Source organism: Triturus cristatus, chromosome 2_2 (assembly GCF_964204655.1).
Source record: "Triturus cristatus chromosome 2_2, aTriCri1.1, whole genome shotgun sequence".
Classification (NCBI taxonomy): domain Eukaryota; kingdom Metazoa; phylum Chordata; class Amphibia; order Caudata; family Salamandridae; genus Triturus; species Triturus cristatus.
The window spans coordinates 171839579-171859905 of record NC_140582.1 but is presented as its reverse complement, the minus strand read 5'-3'; the positions used below and the strand labels follow the sequence as shown (position 1 = coordinate 171859905).

General features: G+C 43.2%; 1 protein-coding gene across 1 annotated transcript in view; it reads right to left on the bottom strand.

Moving 5' to 3' along the window:
* The window catches only part of GRID2 (glutamate ionotropic receptor delta type subunit 2), a 2613212-nt gene that overhangs the window by 386246 nt on the left and 2206639 nt on the right, over positions 1-20327 (bottom strand). Inside the window, exon 12 of the mRNA XM_085641143.1 lies at positions 15678-15816. Coding sequence (XP_085497269.1) covers positions 15678-15816 — 139 coding nt within the window. The remainder of the gene's footprint in view (positions 1-15677; positions 15817-20327) is intronic.

Genomic DNA, 20327 nt, shown 5'->3' with positions numbered 1-20327 from the left:
CTCTGGTGCAGTGCATTAACTCTTAGTAGTTTCACAATATACACAACAGTATATTTCCCACTGATTAACATAACTTGCATTCAATTTTCATTTAAGCTGTTTGTTATTATATATGTAGTTACCTGAAGGTGAAAGACAGTAAAAAGTTTCAGAATATTTAGTTTTTTTAGCTACTCCTTTGACCACACCCCCACACTCACTCACCCCACCCCCATAGCGTGAAGTATCACTGTTCCCATGCTTTTTTAATGCACTTTGACCATTGCCTGCAAAAACTGGTACAAATTAAGCACTGAATTGTCACAATGGAGATGAAACTGGCAAGACTTTGAAACCATGTACAGAACAACAGGAGAGAGAGGGAAAGCGAGTCACTCTTAATCCCCCTTGACTATGTATTCAGAATCAACAAAAGAGCAACTATGAGAACTTAAAAAGTTAGGGTAGCACAGAGGAAAAAAGTGTTTCTTTTAAAAGAACCCTCACTCACCAACCTGGTTGGTGACATGCTTCATCATCGGGTTCCCACCAAGGAGGCCGAGTGCCTCTCTGGTGTGCTACGACGCCTGGTTTACAGCGGAGCTGGTCTTTTTGGGGCAGGTACAGGGATGTGAGTGTTTGGGAGGGAAGTACAGTGTAAAAGGTGACGGGTTCTATCCAAAAATGAATTTTAATGGTGGAGAAACCAGTGACCGTTAAAAGAGAGTGACGGATGTTAGCTGGCTGGTTAGGTTCACCAGGACCATCCGGTTTGATAAAGTGAATATAAACAAATGGTCGACATGTTTCAGCTTATTTATGCACGTTTGCTAAGCTTTCTGCAGGACCGAAAAAAATTCCATGGCGGTATGCGCTCGCTAAGGCGAAACAAGATCAGCAAAAACAGTAAAAACAGGAGGTCTGAAGGCAAAAATTCAGGGGAAACCATGCCAAGGATTCCAAGTCTAACGGTGAGCGATTGTAATTTCTTATGGTAATCAAAAAGAAAACGTGAGAGATTTGCACAGCCCTTGACACATATGCCTAAAGCATTATAAAAGGTTAGCCATTTTGGTTTTTCTAAGGGTGTCGCCATACATTTCTTTGTGGAATATGAGACTTTTGATATCATTAAGCATTTTCAAATGTTGCCACAATGTTCGACATAGTTTGCCTTTCACAAGCTAAGCCAAACCTTTTGGTTTGGGTATACTTCCAACAGAAAGAGTATTTCAATAAAAGCCATTTATTTTACTTTTGAAACAGAACTGCAGTGGGTCAAAAAAGTCAATAGATCCATTTGCTCATAAGTTACATATTAAGGTCAGCTCCACAACTGCTTGAAACAGATCCCTATCACAGAGCACCCAACTCTGCCTCCTGAGAGACGTAGGGTGCTAATTTGCACTGCTGCCGGATGGCCCTCCACACACGCCAGTGATGTGTGAAGTGCCTCTGGCATTTTGTAATGCCACAACCAAGACACCTGAAAATTAAAATTGTCCTCAAGGCTTATCTGGCACTCTTGAAGCCTTACGGTGTTTCCCTGTAAATCCTTTGAGGTGGCAGTTCTATAAAAAGATTCAGGATGCATAACTGGAAGCACTTAATCTAAAGTGCTGGTTCCACATGATTCCCTACCCCAAAGCTCCTAAAACTGCGAGTCTTCAGGAATAAACCAGGACTGAGGAGTGCACATAGTGTTGGGGTTTCTTTGACGGAAGGACACCTTTCGTGAAACATCTGAATAAAGACAAGGACTATGTGCACCATGAGCCCACAGGACTCTAACAAGACTTGCCAATGGTGACAGCCATCTTGAACACATCAAAAACAGTTCCTCATTGTACATAACATCCTTGCAATGCAATCGTGACACATAGTTGCTTCAGCTGAGTCTTGTTGGAATACTGTTGTCTGTTCTTTTGTGAAGACTTACTTGAACCAGAGAAGTATATTACAAGGATACAGACTTGTGTTTGTTGTTACACGAGGAGTCATCCATTAAAATTCCAAACACAATAGCACTATTTCATTTGTACAGGGAGTCCTCCATTAAAATCACAAACTATTTTCACCTGTTTATTCATAAGCAATCATCCATTGGGATTTTGAACTTTATTACATTTGATATTCCTCAAGGAGTTCACCTTGTGGGTGATAAGCTATTTAGTGTAAGTCCAGTAGAATTATATTGCCACAAACTTATTATTGTTTGGCATGCTGATATCAGTGTTAGCAAATATATATCGACCAGGCATAGAAACTAATCATGCAATGCTAACGAATGTCTTTCATGTTACAGTTATCCACTTATCACTTAGAACCTAAACACAGCATGACAATTTATTTTTTAATATTGAAGATGGCTGTCTTACATAAACAATCCCTTAAAACCCTGAGTTTAACTCTCATTCATTATATCAACTTTAATTGTATTTCAGCTCAGAAGAAAGATTTAAATTCAATTTATAATGAAGAGTGGAGATGCAGAGAGAGTGTCTCTTGCTATATTACAGATATTATCTAAAGTGAAAACTCCAATGTACAAACTTCTGTCATTGCAGCGATCTTCTTTACTTTTCAGATATCAAAGCTACTGTTGTGCAGAATAAGACCAGCTGTTTAACTAACCATGTGACAATATGCAGTTTGTCTGTTTCTCTCTCTCATCCCATGCCCATTTCTCAAGGCCTAATGTAAGTCTACCGATAGTAGTGTGGAATTGACTGTGGGACTGGCAATGCCTGGAAGCTGTCATCGGTCCTGTTGGATCTAGATTGCGAGGTTAGTGCATCTTGACAAAAAGAGAGACAGTATTTAAGAGACAGCTTGGTGGAGAAGTGGACTGCTGGTGTGACTGCCCCTTCCTGGGCCCCCAGACCTCCTCACTTAGACTATGAGGGGATCTCCAAGCTGTGTTGTCCTGCAGTCCAACACCGCCACTCGCCAGCACATTTCACTAGCTGCACGGTGATGGAAGGCACTACCTTCTTGTCTACCTCCTTCCTGCACTCTGGGTGTTGGAGTACAGAAATGAGTGCAAAGACATTTGCTGTGTCCCTTACTTACTCTCCTCATTAGGCCCATGTGCTAAGGCCAGTGAGCTCTCAAGACTGGTGGGTGACTTTTTTGGCAGTTAACCTACTTAAGGGTATATTATCAAGCACGGCGTTTAAATTATCGCTGCTTTAGCGGCAGAAAACTGCCGCTAAAGCGGCGATAATGGGCTTGATAATATGCCGCAGAGAATTCCAATAGAAGCCCATGTTGACACCAGAACCTGGGCTTCTATGGGAATTCTCAAGGGCATATTATCAAGTCCATTATCGCCGCTTTAGCGGCACTTTTCTGCCGCCAAAGCAGCGATAATTTTAACGCCATTTCTTGATAATATCCCCTAAGTTGGATATGTTTATCAAGAGGACCAAAGAACCTACAGCACACAGGCTCCCTGAGGGGGTTTCCTAGATATGGCTTGAGATCCAATAATGCAAAGGGTGCCCCAAGCCTGAGGGCACTCAGAATGCTGTTTCTCAGTTCTGCATGAAGCATAAAGTAAGATTTTGCTGTCCTCAATGGGCTATCTTCTATGGCAGTCGGTTTCTTTTGCTCATGCTCCTTTGAGGCCCCCTGGCCTAACCATTTTAAATATGATTTTTGGATGATTTCTGGTGCGCCTTCACAACCCCTTGGTGCTGCTGTTTCTTCCTTCGCAGAGCAGTAGGCTGTAAGAGTCTTGACCTGCCTTCTTGCCCAGATCTCAGTAGTTTTCTGACCCTGGGTCTCCTGGCAGCTGCACATCAGGGGACTCTAGACACAACACTCTCCCTGCCTGAGCTCCCTATGCACCCTACACCCTCATCCGCTTGTAGGATGCATTTGTGTCTAGCAGTATGTTGGGTACCCACTCCTAGTCACTCAAAACAAGGACCAATCCACAAATGTCCAAGATGATCTATGTCATGCAGGGTTGCTGCAAGTCCATAGTTTATATGCCCTGAGAGGGAGGCAGGGATACTGTGCTGTAAGCTTCGGAGATAGTGACTATCAAACGCTAAATACATACAAGTCAGGAGTCATTCCACTCTGACAGTGCTTATCAGAGAGAGGAAGAAGCTCATTACCTTATGTAGAATTCATCCCACTCCTTTCCTCTCCCATGAAAAGTTTAATCTCCCAGAATGGGTCTGCTGTTCCAGGGAGAGTTTTGAACAGCAAGCTGGTTAGCAAAGTAATTAACTGGACCCAATACAGGTGCACAAAGCAGGCATTCCAAATAGGCAAGCTCAGGTAAAGATGTCTAATTTTAAAAGAGCATAACAGACATATAAAGAGTAAAACTAACTCTTGATATTTGTTAGAAACCCTGAAATTCATAGGAAAAACCATGTCAATGTCTTTCCTATGCCGTGCCAATCGAAAATATGGTTTAGATATAGTTGAAGTTAAAAAACAATTTAAACACAGCAGATTTTACACAGTTGTGAGCGGAGGAACGTTGCCCCACTGATTTCTCGCAGTGCGAGAAGTAGAAAGATAAAATGGTATTATAAATACCATTTTATGTTTCTGCTTCTCGCACTGCGAGAAAGCAGAAGTGTTTGGTTGGGGGCGGGTGGGTGGGCGGTCCTGCTCTAGGGCAGTGGAGGAGTGGCTTGGCACTGCTGAGGGCGCTGACTGTTTGGTTGGCCCTCTAGGGCTGACCAAACCAGTCATGCGCACTCTGCCTTTTCTCCATGTAGGCTGCATGCAGCCTACATGGAGAAAATGGCCTCCTCATAGACGCCTGGCTGGTCGGCGTCCTGACCAATCACAACGCTGCCACTGCAGCGTTGTGATTGGCTTAGGGGAGGGGAGGGAGGCTTCCTGCTTCCAGGAAAGGAGCAGACACGATGCGGGATCGGGCCGGTGAAGGCAAGTTAACGTTTAATTTTAATTTTAAATTAAACCTCCTCCCGCCCAGCACGACCCTTGCCACCACCCCCACCCACGAGTCATGCCGGCAGCGACTAATTGTACAGTAAGTCAAATCGAAAGGTAACAGTTATTTTTATATTCCTACTTGAATGATAGAGTCTTGTTTACAAGCCCCTTGCGTTACTGGTGCGTCACTGTTAATATGTCTTAGGAAACCAGAACCTATTCACTCTAGGTCCCATCTGTCACAGTGGAGTCAGGCAGCAGTCTTTCTTGCTGAACCTGCACACAAGCATACTTGTGTACACATTCTTTGTGTGTAACCTGCTCAGGATTACTTATCCCAGCTGCGCTCATAAAAGATGGGTACTTGAAGATGCAGCTCAAATGTGGGACAGGTGTGGTGCATCAGCAAGAGTGGCTGACTCGGAGCGCGGGGCTCGCGGTTCAGTGACTGCCGGCAGCTCAGCTCAGCATCACGTAACAGTGCAGCAGCTCACTTAAACTCCCCGACGGCCCCCAGCGCCTGGACATCTAGGGGTGATAAATTGCGCTTTAAAAATCTGGGATTATTATTATTAAATTAATTTTGTAGCAGAAGGCTACAATGGGAGAGTAGCCACTAGAGAGTTTCATTCACAGCATATGTCCAGAAGCTACAAGTCCAAAAGCATTGGGAGTTCTCAATGGTCAGAATCTGCCACATTCATATGTACTTTCTCTGTTAGCTTGTAGCCCATGAGAAGCCTTGGCAAAGTATTTTCATACATATCAAACCCTTTTCAGCCTGTATATGACGCCGCTGGCCAAGATGATCAGATCTTACGGTTTCGATGTCATATCCTATGCTGATGACAAGCAGATCTTGATCACTCTTGGCCCAGATCCCGCAGAAACTAAGCAGTGTTTTAAAGAATGCATGTCCCATATCGATAGGTAGATGAGTACCAACCACCTTCAACTGAACGGAGGCAAGTCGGAGATCATGCTTTTCCGTAAGGCCCAGGAGCATTGGTCTCACGACTGGTGGCCCCCAAACCTTGGCCCTTGTCCAACCTCCAAACCAACTGTACGAAACTTAGGTTTCTACATGGACAACCAATTGTCCATGAAAAGTCATATCAACCATATTATCGGTACCTGTTTCGGAGTGATGCGTAGCCTACGAAAGGTCTTCAAATGGATTCCTATTGAGGCCAGGAAACTATTAGTCCAGGGACTAATAATAAATCGAATGGACTATGGAAATACCCTGTTAATGAATGAAAGCCTTTTAAATAGACTTCAAATTTTGCAGAACACTGCGGCCAGATTGGTCCTAAATCTTCTGCCCAGATCTCTCTCCGGTCTCTGTCTAAGATCCTTACATTGGCTCCCGGTGAGAAAACGCATTCTATTCAAGATCCTTTGTCTGACACACAAGCATATGTATGTACTGGTCCAAAAAACTATGTTAGTACCAGCTACGCAGGGTGCTCAGATCTAGCAACAAATCTTTGCTTACCCCTCTCAGAATCCATACCGCCAGAAAAGGAGGCAGGTCTTTTTCCATTCTCGCCCCGGCATCATGGAACAAAATTCCTTCAAATATATTTACCATCCCGGATCATAACTGCTTCCGAAAGAAGCTGAAGTCATGGCTATTTGATAACAAAGCTAGTATTCCATCAGAGCCGTCTGCAAGCGCCATGAGACTACCGAGTGATGTGTGCGCTATACAAATGTCCCTGATTTGATTTGATATCAACTATCACCTTCTTTATGAGAGTTGGAATACTGTAAGGACAGAAGTGCTGTAATTCATTTGCGTGATATAACTGCACCATTACAAAAACGCCGCTGAAGAATAGGGAATTAGTGCATTAATCAGTGTTTCCTCAATGATTTTGCCATACATTTCTGGAGTTATTTTCTGCAAGATTTTACCTAGTGAAATAGGTCCTTAGAGTGCGGTAATACTGTACATCTTACAATATTGATTCCGTGGCAAGCTTCCATTTGCACCCAAATAGGTAACCCGGAGATTCTCTGATTGAAAGTACCTGAGGCATCATTCTTTGCAACAGGTAATTTGCTGCATGAACTAACGGTACGTTGTAATTCCACATTTCAAGAATGAAAGCCTGACCAAGTTGAGCTCCCCGCATCGCAAGGAGATGATTATTTCCAGCAGGACAAATTTGTTTGCAGTGTGCCAATTAAGTCTGTCTGATCACTTTTCCTGAGGAGCTTTCTTTTCAGGAAAATTAAAACTTCCCATTTACTCCACAGAAGACGGTAAAAGGCTTCTGGTTGTGATGTTCGCGATCAGTGCCTGACTGGCCCTAGCAGGCACCAGGCATTTTTTCCTGTGGCCCGCGAGGGTGGGGGCTGGTTTTAGATCCCTGGGGGGACACTTGTTACCGGGGTCGGTTTTGCAAAATCGGCCCCCAGCACCAAAAGCAGCACAAAGATTTCCACTAATACCCCATCCCCCCCCCCCCCCATCCCATGGCTGGCCGGGCTCTTGCTAGGGCCGGTTTCAGATCCCAGTCCGGCCCTCTTCGCGATGCATAATAATGGAGTGCAGGAAAAGTACATAACCTATGGGGACACTTGAGGGATATGCGTGCATGGCGATGAATAAAAAGCAGCATGTCATAGAAAGGAGCAGATACTGTGCTCTGATGAAAAATGGAGCTGCCTGCCTGTCACGTAGGAGATGCAATGCGACTCCCTGGAAATCCATTTTATGACATGGGAGCTAGGCAACACAGTGGGAAGTGTTAATTATCGTTCTTATCCAATCGCTTAAGAATCTGTTTCATTTCTAATTAATTATCAAATCATCCCATTTGAAGACTCATGAAGGTTAGTAATAACAAGCAGTCAAGGTATTGCTTACTTTAAAATGTAGGTTTAATGTTTTTTTACTTATGGTGCAGAAAAGGGGGAGATAATTCCTATGATGAAGTATGACACTATTAGTGTGTGAGGTTTCCACTTCCATTAAGGAAGACTTCTTATAGATGGGCATCTAAGTTCTGTACTGTGTATTTACATGTAAGAGCCAGTAATTTTGGAGTATCTATTTACACTGCTTATCATTCTTTTATACATGTCACCGTACCATTATGCTGTGTTAACCAGCAGAATAAGAAATTAACATGTGGTTGCCTGTTGTGGTTTGTTATTCTTTATGCACTTGAGGCCATCTTTCTTAAGATTTCATTCAACAACGGGCAGCAAACGTTGAGTAAAATGGAGAGAAGAGGGCTGTGCCAAATCTACAAAGAAATGGTGCAGATCTGGTCCCTCCATCCGCTGGCACACTTTGTGCAGACATGTGCCAACGCAGGCACCTGTGCACCATAGTGCAAGGGTGTTGGCGTTGTGGTCTGCATAGTTTTTGTACTGGAAGAGGTTCATTCTTGCACAAAACTATACTTTAATGCTATTTCCTCTATTTATGCACACGTGATGGGGAAAACTAGGAGAAATAAATATATTTCTCATTTTTACTATTGCCTCAGGTAAGGGCAGGATTTTAGCACTGTTTACAAGTCTTGTTAGATATGGATCTGCATCAACATCTATGGATGGATGCAGAGGAAAGCCCATTCACCTTCCATAGAATGCCTCCCCGATGTAATACCTTTTGCATTAGAAATTTGTGGTGGGTCTGTGTTAAAAAATAATGCAACCCGACTCAAAACCTCTGTAAATCTGGGCCTGAAGCTTTATTTATGAATTTGACAAGCACAGGATGTTGTTTCGTATGTAGGAGGCCACACCATTATCTGCTTAGGCAATGTCTCTTGGGGTTACTTCTTTCATATGCTTCTTAGGCCACAACCTTTTTAGAGCACCCATCAAGTGTGTCATCCCACTTAAAGCACGTTGTTCTTTTATCACTGCACAGTGTAGGTAATGAGGTGTAGGTAATGAGGCGTTTTGAAACACTTCTATTTTGTTGCATGCACACATTAAAATCACCTCACTAGGTTTTGTCATATTGGTGTATAAGCACCATGAAGTAGCAAAAGTATTGCTACTTGGCAGGTAGAAGCTCAATACAAGACATCTTGTTGAATCTGTCAAGGAGTGTACGTCTTAGCCCACTGCCATAAACTAGGTTCAAGTAGCTGCCTTTGTGTACATTTTGGAATCATCAAGGGCAAGGAAATGAAGGAAGAGTTGAATTCAAAAGTTATGCACTAGGCTGTTCAACTAGGCAGCTGGTATTCTGACCATCATCTGTGGTTCTGTGGTTCTAGGGAGAGGTATGGCACAGCGGGCAGAGCTGCTTACTCCGGAGCATGGAGATCACAGTTCGATCCCTGGCGGCAGCTCAGCATCATGTGACTCTGGGCAATAGCTCACTTAATCTATTTGACGGCCCCCATGACCTTGAATCCTTAAGGGGTGATATGTTATGGAGTATTATTTCCTTATTGCTTTCCAAAGTGTTCAAAACAAGCCCAGCAATCCAACTGTATAGAGAAATAACCCTACAGAATCATAAGGGAATGGGAAGTGAATAGCCTTAATTTTCATTGCACAGGTTGTTTTGGAATTGGGATTATTTCTACATGAATTTAGGCCTGTCATATATGGCATGTGAACTAAGGGTGGGCGTAGTTCGCGAAGTAGCACTTCGCGAAGCTACGCAAAGTGAAGTTCGCACTACGCGAGCTACGCGTAGCACTTCGCGAACTGCGAAGTAACATGTTCGCACTGTGCAAGATGTTGTTTTCAATGATTGCACAGTGCGGACAAGCAACCGGCACTGTGCAATCATTGAAAATGGCATCTTGCACAGTGCGAGCTGTAGTTTTCTACTGCTCGAGTAGATTTTTACTCGAGCTGCAGCTTTCTCAACGCGAACTGGTAGTTTCTCATCGCGAGCGGTCGCGAGCATACGCGACCCCTCGCAATGAGAAACCTGACCTTCTCGCGTTGGGAATCTCGCCGGGAGGTTTATTTTCCATGCTCGCGATCGCGAACAAGGAAAAAGTCTCGCCAGGATGTCATTTTGCTTGCTCGCGGTCGCCAACTTGACGTTGAGGACCGCGAGCAAGCAAAAAATGACCGCAGCACTACGCAACACTACGCTACGCGTGTTCGCACTGTGCTACGTGCAGTTCGCGTAGCGCGAAGTAGCGCGAACTTCGCAAACTACGCGAGCGTAGCGTAGTGCTTCGCCCAGGCCTAATGTGAACCCAATATATAATCCTAGTTTTTTATTTTGGTGACTGGACATCAAATAGGTAACAAGAGTATAGATCAAGTTGTCTATAATGTCACTTGCAAGTATGAGATTCAAAACGTTTACTGTCAGAGGCAGTGTCGTTCATTTTGGATAGGGTGACCTTTCCCAACTTAATAAACACAAACTTATCAGGTCAAAACACAATTCTGAGAGAATCTTGGCTCAACCCAAGGTAGCTATAGCACATTCAGCATGCAATCTCCAGAGAAGTGTGTGTTAGTTCTAGCAGTACCAACAATTTTAAAATAAAGAACATAACATACATTCTGAAGCACATTCAGAAAAATAGAAACAATTCAAATGAGTAAAAGAGCACCAAGATATTGAAATAGGATAATGTGAAGCAGAGATTTGATTTTTGAAACTTCTAAGGCAAAACATGTCTAAAAATAGTAAATCATTATTGGGAAACAACCGCTGTGGATGACCAGGACTAGTCAATTAAGGGATGACCATGACAAAGTGGAGCTTGGAGAGTCCAAGCAGGCCGTACTGGTCAAACTGCTTGTACTGGTGATTTCAACTTCAGACTTAGTAACTGAAATCGAAGTCAAAATCTTCCAGCGGGGATAAGCCTAAAGCTGTGGCCAGCAAGGGTCCCTCATGGTTAAGCTCCAGCTGTAACTCTCGGTTTTGAAGTGGATCAGCGCTTAATTTCCTGGCTACTAAGAGTGCTTCGCTGATTGTGTAGATTTTCTATCTTGCCCCGAGTCCAAGGTCATTTGGACCAAAGGCCTCATTTGGGTGGCGGTCGGACTTATGTCTGACCGCCATCTATTTGGAAATGGGACTGTCTGACTCCAAGTCTGTGACCGCCGCGAGCCGAATTAGGATGCGACCATCACTACGGTGGTGGCGATGTCTATATTTTGCATTGCGACGGGTGCTGCGGTCTGCAGCACACGCCGCAGTACAAAAAATGGACATTATACATATCCCTACACTACGTGGCAGGAACCATGTGGTGCCTGCCACATGGTGCAGGGATATGTATGGGGGAACCATAGGTGCCCCCTAAACCCAAACCTGAGAGCCAGGGGCAAGGGGGTCCCGCTACAAGCCCCCAATGTCTCTTTCCGCCAGCCTTTTCATTGCGGGTAAACCGCCATGAAACGGCCGATGGGGAGGGACATCATAATCCACTGCCACCATTGTATGGATCAATGTTCCCTCCAATGGTCCGACGGGCCCCTTCAGGCTTAACTTAGAAGCACTGTCTAAGGTATCTATGCAGCACACAAATATTAATACCGTGAAAACACAACACGAGAAAAAACCAACATCAATTTAGGAAAATAGAGTAAATTATAATATAATATTGACAGCAAAATCCAATCAGTAGGACTGGAGTTATGATTTTTCAAAGTTTATAGTGAAAACTAGTGCCTAAATGATCTAAGGACCAACTGAAGACATCTCGTCACAAGAGACCGTGGCAAGGTCAAAAGTTATGGTCAACTGCAATGGAACATGATTCAGATGCACAAAGTGGATTGTGTCCGTTCTCGGCTTACCTCAGAATTTAGAAGAAATTGTGTAGAAAATATCTAAGAAGTTAAAACGGAGTGGGGCAAGGCAGGTGGCAGTGTGTGAGGAGGACGTGTTATATATTATGAGTCCCATAGGATTTTATGGAAATTATATTTTAGCAGATGGGATATCCGTCCCGGTTGTGACGGAGTAACCATCTGCCAAAATATAAATCAGATCCTTAGTTTCTTTTGTGGAAGTCGAAAAATGCAGTGGAACAAAGCTGCAGGCTGTAGCTGATGAGGGCTCCACGAGGGCGGATACCCATTCTGCGAGGAGATGCTGAACAGGATTGGATGCTGTGAAGAACATAGAGTAAGACCGACTGGCGATTCGCCTTGGGCGGATAGGTGAGCCGGTTGATCCCATTCTCCTCTCGGTTCTCAGATCACTTTTTAGCCAAACATTTGTATAAGTTCCAGGTTTTGGTTTTGACTGTCTGGGCACTTTCACAACCACTGCCAAGGATAGAGGACTGGAACGGCACCACTTGGAGGGTCAGGACTCACTCTGGTAGGGTCCAGGTGTAGGTTCAAGATGATTTGAGCCTTTTCAGTCCTGTGGCTCTGATCAGGAGGCCAGCGAGCTAGCCAACTGTATACAGGATGCAATGGCAGCCCTTAGGCATGTTTTAGAGGGCTACCTATGTGAGTTGCACGATAAGCGCTGTAGGACCACTAGTAGCATTTCATTTACCAGCCCTTGGTGCATGGTATACCCCTTTACTAGGGACTTATAAGTAAATTACATATGCCAACCAGGTGTAAGGCCAACAAAAATGATTTCTGCGAAAATAGGGGGTGAAGGCAAAATGTTTTGGGGGAAAACCATCCTAAAGCTGACAGGTCTAACAATCCCCCAGCCAAATTCTAAAAAACATTACTGACATCTTGACAAAGTCTATATTTCTATGATATGAGAGCAGAGAAAAACAAAGTTCATTGTTGCGCTGCTCTGCCTCCATAGAAAGCGAATAACTATGATTTGAATTCAGTGTTTGTGTTAGTGGAGTCCAACAAAACCCATACCTAGCATGCTTTATTTCAGGAAAATTCAAATATCCAGGCAGCAGAAAACCAGTTTGCTCTTTTACTGCTATGAATGTCGGTGCAGTGGATAATTGTATTTCAAAAAGGCAATTTTTAATCATGGTGATCTACAGGACTCACACATGACATTTAAATTCAGCATGAACTAAAAGGTTCACAAGATCATTGGATTGTTGAGAGCCCCATTGAACTCAATGAGCAGCCTGTAACCACTGGTATAGGTCTGCTGCTTTCAACATTACAATGTCCTAATCCACAGCCTTTGCCAAGGTATTTCCTTTCCCTCTCCAGGGTATGTGGATTGGACAGTGAAAAAAGACAGACAAAGGCTGTGGACCAGAGCATACAAGGCCCCCCCTCCCTCCTACTGTAATGTACAGTTTTGTTAAGCCTTGGAATGAGGGAGGGGGGTTCTGCTCAATTCCTCGGTCTCCTTGGCTCAGCTAAAAAGGAGAAGCAGTTTGGCCGAGCCCAAGGTGAATCAGGGCCGTCTTTACGGTGATGTGACTGGTGTGGCCACACTGGGAGATGACCTGGGGAGTAGGGAGATGACCTCAGAGGGGCACTGTGTTTAGCGGTAACTTACGATTCACAAACGCCTGCTGCAGAGTTCCTTAGCGGCCAGGTTTCAGGTCCAGCAATATAAATTTCAAGAAAACTCTTGTGATTAAAGTTCCTGATAGAGAGAGATCGAAGATGTGTCTAGAGGCAGTTTTGACAATCCATAAAGTAGCCCAGAGGGTTAAGATGCCTTCTGCAAAGAACGCATAACGTTCAGATCACAGCTCTGTATTTTATGTAGACAGCTGAGTGGGTTATTGCTTTTGTCACAGAGATCCTTTGTTTACCTCAGCTCATAAGATACAACCCTAATATAGAACAGTGACTGATAGGAACTGTCATCTAAGAGCTCATGCAAACTGCATCAAATAGGTTAGGACGTTATGGCTTTTGTCCCCAGTCTTTCATTCTCTATTCCAAATGTTGATAAAAAAGGTTAAAATGGTTTGTTTGGATAGATATACATACTTATTAGTAAAGCCAGCCGCCTTAACCAGTGCTTTAAAACAAATGAAATGTATGTTAGAGAGGGGCTATGGTGAGATGAGGGGCAATAGTGGGGGAATCCGAGGAGGAGGTACATCTAGGTGAGGGGAGGGGGGCCCCAAAAATGATTGTCGCACCGGGCGCCACCGGTGCTAAAGCCTGCCGTGGGCTGAATACAGCCTTCTTTCACAGACATTGCTGTGCATGTTCAACTGTTTCCAGCTGTGGCCCTGCATTGAGCTGTAATTATTAAACCTTCAAAGCAAGCGCTGTGAATCAAAGGCTTTGGGGTTCTGAGAGGGTTCAGCCCCCCCAAAAATGCCTTCATTGTTAATTATTATAGAAATAGATCAGCTAGGTATGCACTCGTTTAAACAGTTTAATCAATTTAAAAAAAATTCTCACAATATTAAATAACAATAATCAATGATGTGTGCACCAGGTTAAGTGGCACTGCCAGCCACCTGACTTAAACAAAAGAATTAGAAATTCTAGACTGATGTCCAGAAATACCGAGTGCACTACGAAATGCCCCCAAGGGGGCGTACTCACATATTCAGAATAACCAACAGCAAGTTTTCAACACATTTGCGAACAAAATGTTATCAAATTCAGGCACAGTCCTTTGTACAGTGTATCAAAATTAAATGAAACACACTAATAGAAATAAACTTCAAGAGGATAAATGAAGTCTTCTGCCTTTATTCTTGGTGAATGCAGATAGCTTCTCGCTTAAAATCAACAGAACGTTGCTTTTAGTCAGCAGTATTACATTCTTTAAACTCCAAAAATCAACAGAAAATCCCAATGCATTTCGGGCTGTAGAATGAGCCCTTCGTCAGGGGGTCTACAAGTATAAACTATAATCATGTATGATTTACACACATAAAAAAAAATAACTACAATGAAATGCTTTACAAGTTGTGGACACAAAAGAAGTCAGGGGTTTATGAATTATATGATATTTAATTAGCAGACAAAGACAGAATCCACCTTGAAAAGCTACGAGTTAAGGCCCACAACCGAAAGAAAACTGAAAATTCATAAAGATCAACACCCGTGTATATTTAACAAATACGTTCTAATACTAATCTCCAGTGACTGAGAAGCGTACCTTTAGATTACTGAAGTACGTGGATTCAAGTACAAATGCGTTGAGTCAATCTGTACGCAATTTATGTGGTTGTAACAAGACTGTCCTCGTCTTTAATTGTCTGTAATCCGAAAAGCACTATATCAATAATGGCCGATGACCAAAACTATACGTATCAATGAACAACAAGGTCCTCTTACCAACAAGCAGCCTATCGTAACGTTAAGAATGAATTCCCAACACCTGTCGTAAGCGTCAAACGAATTCCCAACCAAAATATCTGTAGCAAAAAAATAAGTGAAATAAATTGCTTGCCTCAAAACCAAAGTTTCAAAGAGATATCAATCTACAGCCCGAAATGCATTGGGATTTTCTGTTGATTTTTGGAGTTTAAAGAATGTAATACTTCTGACTACAAGTAACGTTCTGTTGATTTTAAACGAGAAGCTATCTGCGTTCACCAAGAATAAAGGCAGAAGACTTCATTTATCCTCTTGAAGTTTATTTCTATTAGTGTGTTTTGATAACATTTTGTTCGCAAATGTTTTGAAAACTTGCTGTTGGTAATTCTGAATATGTGAGTACGCCCCCTTGGGGGCATTTCGTAGTGCACTCGGTATTTCTGGACATCAGCCGCAAAATCATATAATCCCACTGCCCTCCCTTGCTATAGGCCCTCACCTTCAGCTCAGGTCCATAATGCTGAAGCAGGCTCTTAAATGAACAGAACAGCCCACTACTGTGGTCTACAAGGGTATCATATAAACACTTACATCAGTAATATATTTCATGATCTTATTCTACTTACTGGATAGAGTTCTCAATGCGGCTGATCGTGAGAAAAGCTGCAAGGTTTGCAGTGTAGGAAGAAATTACTATTAAGGCAAAGAGCCACCATGCTCCCATCATCATTCTTGTTGCGAGGGTAGTGTACGGAACCTCTCCTCCTGTTGGAAAGGAAAAAGCCATTAGAGTAGTGAAGCCAGCAATGGAATTTTATTCTTTCAAGGTGCAGCAAGAAAAGAGCAATCCACCATTGGATAATCAGTCCCACTTTCTTAATCAGATTAAACAACTCTGTAGGAAAGGTGTCTGCTATTGTGTCGCACACTATTTGCCTGGCATGGTGCCAGAATATCATTGTCAGAAAAGTGCCTGACACAAATATTGTGATCTATATATCGTTTACAATAAAATGTCTCCAATTGAAGCTTATAATGGAAAATCTACTTGCAATTTGATGATATTATTGTAAAGAACATTTAGGATGCAATTTATTTATTTATTTATTCATGCAGTTTCATATAATCGCACTTGGCCTCAAGGCATGTCACGAGGAAGAGGAAGTAGTACAATTCATTAACATCAGCAAAATCAAGAACACAATTGATACAGTAGAGAGTAATGTCACAATCAGTGCATGCAATTGGAAATTATACATATCAGTAAACAGTACAATACTAAAGGAAGCAGGTGGGGGAGAGTGTCGGTGAAGATTCAAGGACACTATTTAGGGAGGCCAAACTGTTGTGATAAGCAGAAGAATATAGACTGTCAGAATTGGTCTACTAAATGGAAGAAGATAAAACATAGGGAGTGTATAGGGTGAGAACGAAACGCAAGAGAAATCCAAGAGGGAGGCATGGGAATGGAGCGATTGGCTAAGAGCAAGAGGTGCAAAATAAAGAAAGAATGGAACTAGATATAAAGTTATCGAACAGCAAAGTTGAGTGGGAAAAAGCAACAGGTATATATGAAAGAGGAGATGTTCAGCTCACACCTGAAAGTGACAGGGATTTAGTAGGCCTTGGAACTTGGGTAAGGGAGCTTCAGACTCTTGTCGCATTCCTTCTGTAGAATTGCACCATTCTGCATACAATTTTGAAAGCTGGAGGTTCTAGAATACTTTTTTCAGAGATATGCAGGGTCAGGAACTACTGGACCTTTCAGTTTTGATGCAAGGTAACCGAGGCTTGGGGTATGTAGAACCCTGTGAGTGATATGCACTGTCTTGCAGTCAGCTCTTGTTTCTTGGAAAGCCAATCAAAAGTTAAAAGTACTTGTGCAATAGGATGAAAACTCTTAGTACCAGACAGAAGAAATGCTGTGGCATGAAGTGTCACTTTCAGGTAGGTGAGTTGTATTTTTAAAGTACCAAGAAGTCGGAAGTTACTGTAATAAGTTCTTGACAATACTAGGGATTGCCCTCTGGTCTTGAGATCAGATTCAGGGATGAACTGGCAAATACCCCACAAAAAATGTAGTTATAAATGTGCCCAAGTAGGCACGGTACTTGTAGGAAATTTGCCTTTTCTGAGAGGTCACCCCAGATTTTATTTCCTTTTTTATTGAACCCTATTCGTGCTGGCTGTAGAACTCTGTGCACTTTACTCCTGCTAACCTGGAAAGATAACTTTTAAAAAGCTACCTTTGTGCTACCTGAAGTCCCTGTAAGCTAAATCTACATTTTGCTCTTCCATTTCTGCCAGCCAGTAATTAGTATTTAAATAGGCGTGAATAAGGTGTAAACTTGCTCCCAGATGCAAACAATAGGCTGGCCTGAATGGACATAAATGACCCATCTGGACATGATAGAATATGTAGGGCGGGCTGAGAAAATCCTTTTTGGCCTTGAAGTGTCAATTTCTGCCTGAATGTCATATCCTGCTTGACAGATCAGCAGGGGCATATCATATGACACCTAGGGGACACTTCAAAGAGGCCTCCCCCAAATGTTAGCAGACACTTAAGCAGGGCTCTTCTTTTGTCTGCCCAGCCAGACAGCCCCTAATCACAGTAGGATATTTTTTTAATTAAAGTGTAAAAGCCTGTTTGGCAGGTCTGTTCGGTTTACATATAACATTTGTGGCACACTTCAAAGAAGTGAAACAGAATGCAAAATCAATATGTTTGTATCCATTGTCCAGTTGCAGAATACTCAGTCCTTGTTCTATCACACTTCAGTCTTGGAGGTTGTTGTGGGTACAGGCCCGCCTAAAACTGGATAACCAGCTACTGCTTTTTCCTGTTTTCTCTTGGAGTTGCTTTTTTTCAATTATCTTCTGACCACGTGCGGATGACTGCTCTAGTTATACAAACTAGTTTGGGTCAAAATGTCGACAAATTATTTTTACAATATGGACTGCATCATTCTATAATACATATTATATTCATAGCTGCCTTTCGGGTCACACTGAATAATCAAATCATAGGCAATATTGTTTGATCAACGCAGCCTTTTGTTTGTCATAGATCTTTCCCTTTTTCTATATACAATAATTATTCCCACCTCAATCATCACAAATAGCACTGTGCCATCTAAATTATAGCCCATGAGAAGTCGCAATATTTTATTTCTCGATTAACAATGATATACTATTATTGGAAATAATATGTCCAGATGTCTGGTCTTTAATTAACTCACTGCTGTGTTTTTTATTGGGGGCTTACCTTCTGCAAATTATATCTGCAACTATTTGTTGTCTAATTGCACAATTCATTGTTATCTGTAAAATCATTCTCTTTTCTTCTCCCAAGAGTGAACCATTGTTTTTTATACACTGGCCGATTTTCAGGCGATCAATGAACATACATTGCAGAAGAGAACAGTAACGGCTCGTGGAGGGAGTGCTGCGGGGCGGTGGGGCGGGGAAGGAGCAGGGTGGGAGGTAGTAAACTACGGAATACGGACGAACTGAGGAAAGTAAACAAAGAAATAAATAAAACGAATTTCATTGCGCGCTGCATTGCCAAATGTGATGCAGAACGTGCAATGAAATTTGTTTTATTTATTTATTTGTTTACTTACCTCCGTTTGGCCGTATTCCGTAGTTTATTACCCCCACCCTGCTCCTGCCCCGCCCCGCCCCACAGCATTCCCTCCACGAGCCGCTACTGGAAGAAAAGGGTTTGCTTGCTCTGTCTACTGAGACAAAAGCTGCTACGCCAGTTCTTCGGAAAGGCTCCCTGGTCCTCGGTCAATTAAGTGGTTTGAGAAATTGACCTTGGTGATGAATGAATGAATGAAAGGAAACTTATAAACGCGCTACTTAGCCCGAAGGCATCAAGGCGCCTAACCAAAAACAATTCAATAGTAAGGCAGATCATATCTAAGCATAGGCCTTGGCGAAAAGCCATGTCTTAAGGGCCTTCCTAAAAGCCAGCGCCGAGGGAAGAGATCTTATCTCCAAGGGCAAGGAGTTCCACTGCCTAGGAGCAAGAGTTGAAAAGGCTCTACCTCCCCACTTAGCTTTACGTATCCTGGGCACTAGAAGCAAGAGCTTATTGGACGACCGGAGAGTTCTAGGGGGTGTGTAGGGGACCAGCAGATCCTTCACGCCACCGGACCGATTAGTTGCCAGGGCTCTGTAAATCAGAGTCAGGGACTTGAAGGATATCCTGGCCTCAATTGGGAGCCAGTGTAAGGTCCTTCTTGCCGTATGAGCTGAGGCCCGTTTGGGCAGGTCCAAGACCAGTCTAGCGGCAGCATTCTGCACCATTTGAAGACGGGTCACCAGGCCACTATTGATGCCTAAATAAAGAGCATTACAATAGTCAAGTCTGGAACCTATCAGTGCCAGGACAATTTGTTTCCTGGCCTGGAAAGACAAATAGTGCCTGATCCTCCGTAGGATGTTTATAAGGCCCCAACAGGTGGAGATGGTCCTCTTTACCTGTTGATCCATCCTCAAGAGGGGATCGATCAAAACACCTAGGTTTTTAGCCAGAGTCGTCGGTATGGGGCACACCCCCATAGTGGAAGGCCACCAATCAGCCGACCAAAGATCCTCCTTTCCCCCGAACACCAGAATCTCTGTCTTTTCCCCATTGAGTTTCAATGAATTACAAACCATCCATTGAGCGACTGCCTTCATACAGTTTTTAAAATTGGAGGCTGCCAGGATAGTAGGTTGGGTAAAAGACAGCAGAATCTGTGTATCGTCAGCATAAGAAATTACCTCCATCCCGAAAGATCTAATAAGCCTGGCCAGTGGGGTAACATAGATGTTAAAAAGGGTCGGACTTAATGCCGACCCCTGAGGGACCCCACAAAAGCACAGGAAGGGATGGAGACAAGAACTCCCCCAGCTTTACTCTCTGTTCCCTCTGATTCAGGAAGGATACCAGCAGACTAAGTGCCGTACCCTTGATCCCTATCTCTCTCAGCCTTGATGTTAATACTGAGGGAGACAGGGTATCAAAGGCAGCCGAGAGATCCAAAAGGATGAGGAGAGTGGTCAGTCCCTTATCAACCCTGGTGCGAATGGTGTCAAGCACGATGGTAAGGGCAGATTCGGTACTGTGTTCTCTCCTAAAACCGTGCTGCGAATGGTCCAACCTATCATGGGCTTCCAAAAAGTCAACAAGATGCTTATTTAGGTGGATTTCCAGCATCTTGGCAGGAGCTGGGAGCAACGAGATGGGGCGAAAGTTTTTAAGCACACCCGGGTCAAGAGTG